The sequence below is a fragment of the Aquila chrysaetos genome, chromosome 7, assembly GCF_900496995.4.
Source record: "Aquila chrysaetos chrysaetos chromosome 7, bAquChr1.4, whole genome shotgun sequence".
Classification (NCBI taxonomy): domain Eukaryota; kingdom Metazoa; phylum Chordata; class Aves; order Accipitriformes; family Accipitridae; genus Aquila; species Aquila chrysaetos.
In genome coordinates, this window is record NC_044010.1 from 2,327,322 (window position 1) to 2,341,742 (window position 14,421).

Genomic DNA, 14,421 nt, shown 5'->3' on the forward strand with positions numbered 1-14,421 from the left:
GGCTTTATCAGACCCCCAATAATTCCCACATTTCCTCATTTTGCAATCACCATATTGCAATCAACAGAAGACCTGTGTTGGATTGTCCATTAGCTCTTTATGGCTTATTGCTCAGTTAGCCAGAGAACAAGAAATGACTAATCCCAAGATATGCATTTTTGATCCCTGTTGCCCAGTGGAGCAAAATGTCCGATGCAGAATTTACCCAGCCTCTCATGGTTCTGTAGACAGCTTTCAAAGATTGTCTAAATTAAAGTACCAAAGACTTTGTGATTTTTTTTTTCTTGTGTTTATGAAAATGATGATGAAAAACACTTGTCACAGTATTCCATTATTTTCCTTGTAGCATCTGAATGTCTCGATACCATGAGTGATTCCTCACCTTTACCTGGTCTTCTACTGCAGGCTCATTCCAAACAAAATGAAGGTTCCAGCAGCAGAACAGGTAAAGCTGCCTTCCAGAATGTAGTTTGGAGCAGGTTAATATCTATCTTCTTATAACTTTTGACAAAATATTTACAATACAAATTTAAATCCACCTATCTCTGTTCAGCATTCTGAATACATCTGAAACGCAAGACTGGCAGAAATTGAGAGGTATAAAACTAATGGAAGAGATTCCCTCCTTCACCCTAGGAGACTGCTATAACAACATGGGGGTGATGGGGATGGTAGAACTGCAGACAAAGCCAAGAAGCGATTTCTCTACTTAAAAAAAATTGCACAAGCCAATTTTTTCTGCTCATTAAGGCCTGTAACAGAAGACTCTAGAACAGAGTTTGCAGTGGTTAAATGGTCTTTGCCATTTAAACATCGCCATTCAGTTTTGCTTTCCTTGCTATGTCTACGGTCGCTCACTCTGTTTATGCATCTGCTTGTGGTGACAGCCTAGGATGATCGCCACTGGAGAGCCACCAGTCTGCTTTAATTAGCCCCAACCTTTGTCTCTCACATAAGGCCACACCAGCTGAGCTTTGGCAGTGTGTACTTGCAAAATCTATCCTTGCATTCCATATTTACAGCTTCCCTTCTCCCCTTCCTTTGCCTTCCACACAGTGGTACGCTTTCTTAGTAGTGGGGCTCTGCAAGAGCTGTTGCCTTCAAACTTCCTAAATTTCCTCTGTTATTTATGCATAATCCATAGACCTCAGGGCAGATGTACTAATCTGTACTTTCAGAGCCACAGGGTAGGTGATGAAAGGAACAGCAGCTTGGAGGGCGAGAGTGTGTGTGGGGAGAGAGATGCCAAAACTACACTAACTTCTAATGTCAAAGCATAAATGTTGCTTACCTTTAGGCAAAACAAGAAATGCTAGTGTGTTTTCCCTCGTGTCCGTGCTTAGCTTTCTTTTATAAGCTCTGGGCCATTTGCTGTGCAGGTGGAAAGCCCCTCTCCACCACCTGCAGTTCTGTTGTCTAGAAATAAGAGGGGCATCTAGAGAAGATGCTATTCTCAAATAACATTTCTGCCTCCTTACGATGACTAACTGACCAGACTTAGCATTCCAGCTAGACAGTGCCTGCAGTCCAAACTGAGAAAAAACAATGGGTTTTTTGCATTCAAGACAATAAATCCTGCTCAGAGACAGGGCTTCCTAGTTGGGTGTGCTGGCAGAGCGGTACTGCTTTGAGGCCTGGACGGGAATGTGTTGTTATATGGACATACAGATTTTATTTGACCAGCCTGGGTGTTTCTGCACGTGCAGTCATGCCTTTGGAATAGTAATGTCCTCGATTTTGATTTTAGTGCTTGAGGTTTTGTACCTCCTTTTCTGTTTTTAATCACTTTCACCGATATTTATATCTTCATTGCGAGTGTCCACTGAGATGTTTCCAACTAAGTAGTTCTAATAATTACAGTACAACTTCACTTATTAGTCAAATTTTAATTAATTGCTACTATTGGGGGGTTTCTTAATGCCTTTCTTCACCTCTTAAATAAAAATGAGACTAATTCTCTGTCCTTGTGCTAAGCAAATGCTTTCATAGAAAATAAAAATCTTATCTGCACAAGAACTTCAGGATTAGGCTGAATATGATACTTAGTTTTTTGTGCTTTTGGAAATCTTTCCCTTCCAGACCTAAACAAGGCTGCAAGATCACAGGAGACACCCTTTCAACGTAAAGTTCAGAGTCTGCTGGTGAATGCTGCAGGACAGCCAAGAAAAGAGAAAGTGAAATTACCATCATCCCTTCAGGGGAGAAAACCAAACTCCATACCAAATAAAAAGGTAAAATAACATCTTTTCTGTTAATATCTTCTCAGTCACCTCTTTTGCATAAAATCTTCACTCTGGAGCAACACTGGAATGTATTTTGAATCTGTTCACTGAAACACAGCAGTTCCAATTTATGCAAAAGTTTACTGGCACTTATAAAAGTACCTTTCCTCTCAACTGCTAGGACAAACTTGTGTGCCAAAAGCATAGTTCTGTACCACGCACCCACATGAAAGCTCTCATTTTCAAAAGAGCAGAGCTTTCCCCCTTCCCCCTGAAACATCTCAATGGCTTAATGTGTCTGAAAACTCAAACCAATATAGATTTGCAGATAATATTCAAAGTGCCTCTTCAGTTTTTACTCAGATTAGGCTGTCTTTTTGTAATTCTTCAGAATGAGTGGACAGAGGTCAAATGTAGTTTAAGTAACCCTGAACCTAACTTGATGGCCACCAACTTTCTCTATTGTCTAATATTTTAACTCTGTTTGCAAAGGTGGAAGATCCTGTCGCAGGAAACGTCAACACATCTTCTCTTGCAACATCAAGGCAGCATCTTAGTGGCTTCCATCTCATTCCACCCAGAGTGATGCTTGGAGTGCTAAAGGAAGGCTGCACCTATGCAGCCACTGTGATCCTGAAGAATGTTGGTGTGAACTTCTCAAGGTTAGTTTGAATTTCCAGTACCTTGGGGTTTAACTGTCCAAATATGCATTGCTTGTTAATTGTCAACCTTTTGATCTGATTAACAGGAGATAACAAATGGTATTTTTATATTTGGAATCATTTGATAATGACTGACTATAAATAGAGGTGAAGAGATATTAGAAATACTTCAGCATTATTTGAATATTAGTGTTATTAGGAAGAGGAAAAGCAGTAAGGAACAGCAGGTCCTGTATGCATAGTCCTGGCCCATCGCAGTTGTTTTACTGGTTCTTACTGAAGTTCTCAGGTTCAGGGACCAAAGTCTTTCATGGTAACCGGTATTACATTTGGCTTTGGGAAATGCTGCTGGATGCTGCATGTCAGACAATTGAAATGGGCACCGCTGTGTTCAGGCAGACCCATGTCTTTAGCTGCACTGAGAAACAGCCCCAGTGATGACACTGGGAACAAGCAGAGGACAGGGATGAAATAAAGCATTTATTTGTGCACATATTTCCCATACTCAATGTCACCCTTGTCAGTGCGTGGCACAGAGTAGCACTGCACTGTGTTCGAATGGGGTGAGGATAAGTAAGACCATTTCTAGGTCTGCAGTCCAGCCGATTGTCTCTTGCCCTGCATGACAAATCACAGGAAATCATCATATTTAACCAGCTGCGATTTAAAGAATATATAAATATAGTAAGAAAATGCTTGTGATTGCTCTTCTGTACTAGAATTCCCCTTTTGAGTGACTGCACACGTTCGTTCAGTCGCTCCTGCACCAGCACAGTTCTAGTGGGTTTACTTTAGTGGTGTTCAGGCAGGTGTGCTTATGACCCCTGTCCTCCCAGGTGCCATACATGTGACAGAAAAGCGGGCAAAGCATATTCCTCCCACTCAGTTTGCTCAACTGTACTTGCCTTAGCTTGCTTTTTAGCTTAAAGGGGAGCCTGCAGCAATGGTCTCTGAGTCCTTACAGCTTCTGGGCTTCCACCTAAGGTTTGTCACTTCAAAATAGCTTCATTTGAACAGTTTCAAGAATTGCAGTACTTGGTGGGAAGCTTTCATTTCAGATGGCTCAAAAGCCCCAAAGTCAAACACGAGCTTTTTAAATTCCTGTGCTCTAAGACAGCTATTCCCACCAAAGTTTTCCAATGTCAGCCTCTCACTCCCACCCTCTATTACCTCCTGCAGCTGGAGGGGTTCTTGGTTTATTTAGCAGTTAACTGAAAGCTGCTATTTGGGCCAATCTCATCCATTTGTCCTAATGGACAGTTCTTTCAGAAACTTAACAATAAGCCAGGCTTGGACCACTCCTGTTAAATGGGCCTTTTTTCTGCTAGACCCACAGGTCCCAGGAGAGGGAGGCTAACTGAAAACATCAAAATAAATGTCCTACTGTCATGTTGGTCTAGGTCATTCAAAAGCTGGTTCCTCTTCTTAGCACTGGTGATAAATAGGCTTTGTTTTTTCCTGCAACATTAGCACTGGTTAAGGAAAACAGTAAGGAAGGCATTAAACGTTCTTGGGCTTGAGTGTGCAGGTCTCATGGTCCTGATGTGCTGCAGCTTCTGGATCCTGCTTCTTTGGAGCACTCTTCACATGAGCAAGCACCTGCCAAACTTCCCTCTTCTGGATGCAGGTGACCTACAGTTCAAAGTCCTCTTTAAAAAAAGATGCAAGAGAGGCGTCACAGTGACACTCTCTCAGAAGTCACAGCATCCCTTTACTATGGTACCACAGTGCTGGAACGACATAGGCATAAACATTTATGTCTGACATTTGTTGTTCCTCTTCCTCGGGTAGCTACTTATCATCAAAGGAGGAGCTGACAGGAGACTTGCCCTGCTGGGATCATTATGATCTCTTGTGAGTACTCAGCCAACTAGGCATGTTAGAAATCTGTTCAAGACCAGCTGAGAGACTACTGTACAGCTTCTTCCATCAGGATGGATGGCAGAGATGTTTGTTTTTTTTTTTTTTTTTTACATCAACCTAGTTAGATATGGCCTCAGAGAGACTTTTTTTTCCTTTAACGTACACTTAAGCATCATGGTGCATGCCATGATAAATCAGCAGATCACATACCAGTATCCTAGAGCTCAAGATGTGCACATTACATTTTCTTAGGTTTTTTTTTCATGCCAGGGCACTATAATGTAGACAGTCAAGGAAAATACCACCATGATTCTGATAAATCCAGCTTATCGTTTAAGCCTTTTACTTGATGCTTTCAGAGGAGAGCTAAGTGACTAGCTGCTGAATGACAGCAGAACATGCTGAGCGCAGGGGTAGGGCCAACGGTGGGCAATTCTGAGCCGTGTCTGCCTCGTGCTGAAGCCAAAACTTTTCCGTGACAGGGTCAGTAGTTAACTATGTGCCTTCCAAACTGTCCATACCACAGCCCGAACTTGTTGGAACATCCTGACAAAAATCAAGTCCAGTTTCTCATAACAGTCAGCACTCTGGAGAAAGCACAGCAATTCTGACAGCCGGTTTGTAAGTCTGCCAGAGCTTTCCATAAGATGGGGCCATATACTAGGAACACCTCTTCTACTGCCTTTCCTTTAACAGCTTCTGGTGCAAGTGCATGCTGGTAACTGTTCTTCGGGTGGAAATGAAAACCACAGGATAAAGTCCAGAGACATGGAAAAGTAGAGGTCATATCTGCTCTAAGGATCTTTAGAGATCTTAACAGTGGAAGTTGCATGCACAAAAAGGACTGCAAAGATGTGAAACAATCAGTGAGAAATGAAGAAGTGAAGCTACTGCCTTAGTGGGTACCGTGAAATGAAAGACAATTATTTACACAAAATGTATACCAGTATCATGCCTTCTGCAATAGCATCGTATCAAAGGACATTAAATAAAGATCGTTAAGGACTTCTGGGTGTGCAACACACAGGTGTTTGCCAAGATGATGTCATTTGTGTATGCAGGCTCAGAATGCTGATGTTTCACATTCTCTCGTAAGGACCAGGCAGTGTAACAAGCTCTTTGGACACTTACTTTGGCCCGTTAATCTGCTCCTTTGGGTTTTTTTGGTAGAAACCTGAGCCTTGGCGAGAAGCCCAGGAATACTGCTGTAGCCCAAGTTGTACATTGTGACAGGAGGGATGAGCTAACAAATTCTGCTGTTGTTTGCACAAGCAGAGGAAGAGCAGACAGCCTGCTTCCCAGCAGTGCCTTCTGCCTGCCTGAAACAGTTTCTAGCCACTGATTCTCTTCTCTTTCTAACAGGTTTCGGGTGAAGCAACCACCTCCGCACACAGGACTGAGAGTGATGTACACACCAGGACCTGTAAGTTACACAGAAGATCTTTTGGTTTTTGCTAGACTCAGCTGGCCCTCGGGCCATCTGGGGGTCATCTCGCACCAGCTGTCTGGGAGTAGAGCTGGCAGGGTACATGATTTGTTTAAAGTTATTTGAAGTGACACTGCCTTCACTGTCCCTCTGCTGCCTTCAACCAAGCACCCCCTGCGCTCCAAGTCTCAGAGCCTGTGCCAGAATGCAGAGGGATAAACATGTTAAGTTCAGTGGAAAGTAGCAGGTCAAACACTGAGGTTAAAGAAGGGGGTTTTTTTAAGCAAACAGGATACTCTACTACTACCTCTGAGTTTTCCCGTCATTTAGGCAATTTATCTGCTCTGTCTTACGCCTAGACTTTATCTCCTGTCCTGATACCTTCAAGACTTGAACCTACTAAACTCTTGCCTCAACCATTTATTCTCCTGCTTACAACTGTTCTCCACCTTAAGTCTTTTATCTAGCAAAGCACCATAGTGTGTGAAATTGTCCCATTAAATAGGAAGCTTTCATGATTTCTGCTTTTGTTCAGTCTCTCTCTTCAGCTGCGTGTTCACCTACGTATCTGAATAAATATTGTGCCGGCCAGTATCCCCACAGCATCCAGGTAATATGAGGCAATATCCTTGCCAATGCTTTTACAGGCATGGAATCAAGGAGCAATGACTTGTGCAAGAAGGCAGTGCCAGAATGCAAATTAAGCCTCCTAGTCCAGAGCCCTAGCCACAACTCAGTACTTAAAATCATAGAACAGTTTGGGTTGGAAGGGACCTTTAAAGATCATCTAGTCCAACCCCCTGGCAGTGAGCAGGGACATCTTCAACTTGATCAGGTTGCTCAGAGCCCCGTCCAACCTGACATTGAATGTTTCCAGGGATGGGGCATCCACAACCTCTCTGGGCAACCTGTTCCAGTGTTTCACCACCCTCATTGTAAAACATTTCTTCCTTACATCTAGTTTAAATCTACCCTCTTTTAGTTTAAAACCATTACCCCTTATCCTATCGCAACAAGCCCTACTAAAATGTTTGTCCCCATCTTTCTTATCAGCCCCCTTTAAGTACTGAAAGGCTGCAATAAGGTCTCCCTGGAGCCTTCTCTTCTCCAGGCTGAACAACCCCAACTCTCTCAGCCTGTCCTCACAGGAGAGGTGTTCCATCCCTCTGACCATTTTCGTGGCCTCCTCTGGACCTGCTTCGACAGGTCCATGTCTTTCCTGTGCTGAGGACCCCAGAGCTGGACACAGAACTGCAGGTGGGGTCTCACCAGAGCGGATGCAGCCCAGGATACAGTTGGCTTTCTGGGCTGCGAGTGCACATTGCCGGCTCATGTCCAGCTTTTCATCCCCCAGTACCCCCAAGTCCTTCTCAGCAGGGCTGCTCTCAATCCCTTCATCCCCCAGCCTGTATCGATACTGGGGGTTGCCCCAACCAAGGTGCAGGACCTTGCACTTGGCCTTGCTGAACCTCATGAGGTTCACATGGGCCCACTCCTGGAGCTTGTCCAGGTCCCTTTGGATGGCATCCCGTCCCTCAGGCGTGTCAACCACACCGCTCAGGTTGGTGTTATCTGCAAACCTGCCAAGCGTGCACTCGATCCCACTATCTCATTAATGAAGATATTAAACAACATGGACTCCTGAGGGACACCACTTGGCACCGATCTCCATCTGGACATTGAGCCGTTGACCACTACCCTCTGGATGCAACCATCCAACCAATTCCTCATCCACCAAACAGTTACCCATCAAATCCATATCTCTCCAATTTAGAGAGAAGGGGGACCATGTCAAGGCCTTACAGAAGTCCAGATAGATGGCTGGAATAATTTCCATTCTCTCTTCCTCTCCCCACATCCATCCCTTTTGTATCTCCCTTTTCTCCCTACCTCTATGTTCTTTTTAGAATAGAATATTATATTTCAGTTGCAAGGGACCTACAACGATCGTGTCATCCAACTGCCTGACCACTTCAGGGCTGACCAGAAGTTAAAGCATGGTATTAAGGCCATTGTCCAAATGCCTCTTAAACACCGGCAGTCTCTCCCAGCTGTCCCAATTCCCCTTTTCCCACTGGAACCCAAAAGGAAATTTAAGGGGAAAAAATGCAAACACCTGGCAGTTTTCTTTCAAACTACAATGTGAATAGACACTGTTTTGTACAGACCTTTCTAGTGGAACAGATACTGGGTAACTAACTGGCAAGCACAATCATAAGTGCTGGGGCACTAGGTCTTTAATTTCCTCAGGCAACACAGAACAAGAACCAGCTCCAAGGACTGCTGGAGGGGACTATGGATGAAACATGCATCTTACCTGTGAGTAATCCCCTGTCTCTCCTAGGTGGCAGCAGGCTTGCAGGTTGAACTGGAGATAGAGATTTTTGCCATGGTAACTGGAAGGGAAGATGCTGGTGGCCTTGAAGAAGTTTCCCATGATATTGAAATATTAACAGAAACAGAGACTCTTCTCCTGCCTGTGAGAGCAAATATCCTTTGTTGTCTTATTTCCCACACACACCTTCTAACGTCAACTCTGGGGACCAGGAGCCTTAAGCATTGTTTCCAGTGCAGGCTGCTGAGGTAGCAAGCTTTACTGTCCTTTTCAGAAACACACAAATGGGTGTTTTCAAAAGCACAACAAGTAAACAATTTAAGATTCTGACACCAAAAGCAATTGACATCAGAGTAGTAAGGTTTTTGAAAAGTGCGGAAAGGAAAAAGGGTAAGCTCAGAAAGATGTGGCTTTTAAAAAATAAATGAAAATAATAGGAACTCTTTCCCACCACCCCCAATGGAAATCCTTAATAACATTTTTGAACCTATGGTTAGCATCTGATGGTACAGCCTCATGAGCAACAAAATCAAGTATCATCCTGGATACTAAACAGACAAATGAGACAATCCCTCTGTCAGCAGAGACGCAAGCACAGAAGTGCATGAATGCTGTCAGAAATCAGCCCAGTGTGGGTTCAGTGGGCTTTTCAGTTGTTTAATTGAGGACAGAGGTAGAGTAAAAGAAAAGAGCCAAGTCAAGAACTATTCTTTCTCTTTCCCTTGTGCTCCAGAAACTATTAATTATTTTTTAGGTAAAATTACAGACTCATTTTTAAGGGCAAGTTCAGAAGAAAGGGTGAAGTTCTGTTTGACTAAATTTTAATCAAATTTACACTTAAAAGCCTGGGAGAAGAGGTCTTCTGGAAACCTATAAAAGAAATAGCAAGGCAAGGTGCATCCAAACATGCCAGAAACTCCCCTCCTGGTAAGGGCCACCCTTACCAGAGAAAGAAGAACTTTAGGGTCCTCCGAGACTGACTAGAGTACTAGCCAACAGCAACTCTACTGAGGCTTTACATGCTCTGGAAGTGACACTGAAACTCCCCAAATTTACTTCACAGTGACCCAAAGCAGTCTTTCATGCCCATTATTGCAGAGCGGAGCTGGACAGGACTGGTGGCATAGCAGCAAAACCAGCTCCTGCTCTGTTCCCAACTCACCCAGTCCTCAGACACGCGGTTGCAGACCAGCCTCCAAAACATGTGCCCTTCCCCAGAATTTTACCTGGTCTTTAGTCTTTGAGCTGAGGGCAGTAGTCCAGATTCAAGTTGTATCGCAGCCTTATTTCCAGAATTCATTCCAGCCTCCACACGTATTATTTTAATTGCAGAAATGTACAGAAATGGTTAGGTCCTTAACACGATATTCCACCTGTGTTAACCAATGACATTTATGAGTGCCGCCCACAAGGATACCCCCAGGGTGGGATGGCAGCAACAGTCCGGGCAGTTCCCGCAAGCCCCAAGCCACGGTTCTGGATTACACTACCCCGAAAGCTTTCTAGTTAAAGTAAGTATTGGATGCAGTGATACCAGCCGTAAATTAAAAGTACAGTTGTTTTACCTCCTCTTGGCTTCTGATCCATATCAACTCATGCACACATCTCACACAGACATGATGGCCTGAGACAAGAAAAGGGAAGCACTGGATGACACTAACCCAAGGACTCACTGCAAGAGATTTACGGATTACTACAACTGCTCAGCTCAGTGGAGGCACTCACAGCAGAGCCTCCCCTGTCCTGTCCCAAATCCTTCACTTAACTGTGAGGACAGTTAAATAAGTCATTGAGCCTCCTGGCAGCAGGAGGCTGGATTTAATGCAGTTAAGCCCTAATAAATCAGCCTCTCTTTAACGCTCTTCACTTTCTAAAACCCAAGTCTTACTGCTGACCCTTTGACACTGACAGCAAGTCTAATACAGGACAGGAGTCTTACAGATAGACAGGGCAAGCAACCTTAACATGACAAGTTCAAGCACACACAACCCTCTGCACACGTTGTTTCATGCAGCACATTTCTGTAACCTTAGAGAATCAGACTATACAGAGAATGGGTAAGTCAGTCCTCCCTGCAAACAAGAAAGCCTTATGGGGAATTTCTCCTCAAACCACCAGCCAACATGTTTAACATTAGGCTGATGTTTCATCTCACCCATATCAACTCAGGTGCTCTACAATACAATCAATGATGACAGTTCATAAACAGGAACCCTATGGATGTTTCTTCTCAGCTCGGGAGTCCCCATTTGCCTCATATGTGTAGCACTGACATCATCTTTTTCTTTCAACTTTTAACATCTGTAAGTCTGCCATGTTATCTAACAAGTGAGTAAAGAAATCCCAGCTGTATCTCATTTCCTCTCCTCTGGAGAAAAAGAAAAGTGACCACATCAGTCAGTTCTCAAAGGAAACTTTGCAGAGAAACATGCACCTCTGACTGCTGCATCTGCTCTAGGACTGCCCAGAGTACATCAAACATAGCTTTTTCCTTCTCCAGTGTGGAATTTTACTCCCAGAGTAACATGCAATTATAGTCTAGAAGAACAGCAAATCTAATGCCTTACAGCTTAGGGGCTTACAACCTGGAGCTCATCAGTGAAGGCAATTTAGACAAACTTCTCTCACTTTGTGTTGAAACGGACCCAGCCAGTTCACTTTTCAGTGAGACACCCCCCGTCCCAACAGTCCCAACAGAAATTGCCATCAGTGTCATCTCCCATTAAAAGCTCCAAGTGGAGAGAAATTAACTACATGGTACTCCCACATGGCTAATCCAGCTAGTCATAGTTGCCATCACCATAGCCAAATCTCCCTTCTGTTCTGACAAAGTCTTTTGTGAATTAATTGAGAATTCCTACTGAAGCTGACTACAGCTACCCCATCCTACCCAAGCAACTGTACCAAATGCATCTTCAAACAGTCCTCCCCACAAAATCTCCTGGACTCAAACCCATATCCAGCTCAAACATGTCAGGGAACTCTGGACTGGTTGGTTTAGTCTTACAAAACACAAAACGCCTAGGTTAAGTCCTGTATTTGGTTAAACAGTCTTGTTCAACCATCCAGAATAGAAACAGTTAAGTCTCTGCAGAGGCAGTGTGATAATTTTTAAGTTCATATCACCTTTCCCAGGTGGTTATCACCAGAGCCAATGATTCTCCACTGAGACCTAGAAAATTCCCTGCAATATTAGACTTGATCACAAACTTGCCACACCTCCTAGTAGAGACCAAAAAGTAAAAATCAGTGATGAAGCATCACGTGACCAAACTAGTCATATTTCATTTATATTTTCTTAGTTATTTCTCATTTATATTTGTAAAATTTTTAAAAGACTCTCTTAATATACTCAAAATTAAATACTGCATAGGAAGCTGCTCATGAAAGCCTTCAGTATTCCTAAGTAAGTAGACTGCCCATCCTGAACTCACGGTCATGATTTTTATGCCACTCAATTTGTGAAATAAAAGCAAACTCTTAATCTAGTTGAAGCCCATGTGAGAACCCTTTCTCATGTTGTTCCCTTCCAACAGCAAGCGTAGAGGCCAGTTCTACTGAGGCCAGTCCGCAGCAATCACAGTGCTCGCACAACACTTGCAAAGAATCTGGATACAATTACTGGGTTTGCTTCAACAACTGTACAAAGATAGAGTTGGGGTTTGGGTTTTTTTTCTTTCCTTTCATGTTAATTTTCTCTCCTCTTTCACTACAGGTCAGAGCCCTAGAAGAATAACATGAAGATCAGCAATACTGAAATACCCAAATTGTAGTCCAGCGTTATGGAAACATCCTGATGTAGACTTTTTCATTTATTTAATCAGATTAATGTGAATAAATATTTTGTCTGTCCCTTATTAATGGGAAAGGTAGTCCAAAAGTTGCACTGTCTTCTTACGTGTCTGTCTGAAATGCAAACAGTGGAAAGATTACTGTATTATTTCAAACCCAATGTTTGATACTCTGCACTTCAGAAGAGTGCTGAATGGTTCCCGATAGGTTTGTTTTTTAAAAAGGGTTAGGTTTCTATAACCTGTGCTGAGGCACCCGAAATCTTTTTTTAAGTACTGAGCATGCAGCAGGTTTCACTGAAGTCAACTGTGATTCTTCAGGAAACGGCTGCTGATCTGCTCTGGTCTTCCAATTCCTAAGTTTGTTTGCTTTCACAATCATAGGCTTAACTTTCTGTGTGTTCACCTACCTTTAATTAGCTGCAGACACCAGATGGTGATTATGAGTACACAAAGTTACACTTCATGGAGGGATTCGGCTTATATCGTCTTGTTCCCCATCAGACACGATCATCTTCAAATGCAGATCTGCACATCTGTCTTCAGAGTGGAAGACTGAGCCACTTAGAGATGACCTTTTTCCCCCCTTTGTTCCTACTTATGCAGTAATGACTAAAATAAACACCTCAGCCTGTTTGTGAGACACCATATTTGTATATCCAAGTGCAGTTCTGCTTTCTTTTTATGGATTCATTTCCAACGAGGTGCTTTCCTGTACGCTTCATCCTTTTTCCAGCATGTGACACCCTGACAGATGGGGAATTTTCCTTGATACATGCAGATGACTTGTTCTCTCAACACTTTACAGTGACTGAGAATCCCATGACTGGGGATTAAATCACAGTTTTTACCAGTGTAAAACATGAATGCCAGTTTTGGACTCTCCCAACCACACTGTTAACTGAGACACATATTCTAACGGTATACATTTTAAGTGGGCCCTGTATTTTCAAGTGCTTTCCTCCTCAGGTTTGTAAATCCAGGGAATTTCACCTAAGAAAGGGCAAGTTGAGGTACCCACAGATATCACAATTCTAGTATATCAGTAGATTGCTGGCACAGGACAGACCTCCTCCATTTAAAGCGTATGCTGAGCCCCCTCAGTAGCCGTCCGAGTACCGCTTTGGTGTTTTCCACTGCCCCACCAGACATGACTATTTGTCCATCAGCTGAAAGCCAGCTCAGGAAAGTGCCAAAACAGATACCCAGCTGTGGACATGGTTTAAGCCCTCCCCACAGATGAGAAAACCCTGCAAGAAGCAGTGTCAAACTTGATCCAGGATTCTCCAACACCAATAGTTTTGCTATTGACTCTGCTGATTTCTGCCCCGATGCTTTTCTGTTTTCTGCAGAAACAGCCAACAGTCCTACACCAGTCCCCTTGGGAGTCCATTCTGGGCACTGACACAAGCCACTGTTGCCGGTACTGACTGGTCACAAGTGATACAAATCAGAGAACCAGAGGGAAAGCTCAGTGGGGAAGCCTGTGTCAACACCTACGGAGAGAGGACAACCACTTTGCACCACCTCAGAGACCTCTTCTTCCAAGGATGCTTCCCAAATCCCAGTGAGAGCAAACAAACAGAGACAATGGTGAAGGAATTCCACCTCTTCCAACTTAGATCAAAGGAGACACCTGTCATCATCGTGAGATGACCCTGCATCCCAAGGCACTCTTCTATACCACCACCTACACCCTTGCCATCAGTCCCTGAGTTCATGTGCACCTGTGGCTGTGTTTTTTCTCCCAGGCTTCCCAGAGGATCATCAAACAGCAGCTCATTATGTAGGTTCCATAACATTTACCTCCCTGGCATTAAGGTAAACAAAGCACATCACATGGAGGCATAGAGTCAGCCTTCCCCTTTCGGATTCTCTCTGTCATCACTGCTGAAAGTGCACTGTGGTATCACAAGCCACCCCTTCGTTGGTAACACGCTAAATACTCTCTTTTGCCAGCGGGCTAGCCCATTTCAGCAGCAGCTGACATGGACGCAAGACGTCAACTGAGGTTACCGACACAATTCATCATCCTACAGTGCCTCCTCTGCCTCCCCCTGCAGTAATCCCTCTTATGAGGGTCTCCTTTGGGAGGAGTAAGGGAATACAACAGAACAAGATG

The 14,421-nt window shown here is 43.7% G+C and overlaps 1 protein-coding gene across 2 annotated transcripts in view; it reads left to right on the plus strand.

Annotated features, from left to right (window-relative positions):
• Positions 1 to 12,388, plus strand: part of SPAG17 (sperm associated antigen 17) — a 112,486-nt gene extending 100,098 nt beyond the window's left edge. For both annotated transcript variants that reach the window (XM_041124752.1, XM_030020378.1), the window contains exons 42-48: positions 347 to 445; positions 2,080 to 2,231; positions 2,715 to 2,884; positions 6,110 to 6,170; positions 8,518 to 8,662; positions 9,882 to 10,019; positions 12,224 to 12,388. In XM_041124752.1, the coding sequence (XP_040980686.1) occupies positions 347 to 445; positions 2,080 to 2,231; positions 2,715 to 2,884; positions 6,110 to 6,170; positions 8,518 to 8,662; positions 9,882 to 10,018 (764 nt within the window). In that variant the 3' untranslated portion in view covers position 10,019; positions 12,224 to 12,388. The remainder of the gene's footprint in view (positions 1 to 346; positions 446 to 2,079; positions 2,232 to 2,714; positions 2,885 to 6,109; positions 6,171 to 8,517; positions 8,663 to 9,881; positions 10,020 to 12,223) is intronic.
• Positions 12,389 to 14,421: the final 2,033 nt, after the last annotated feature.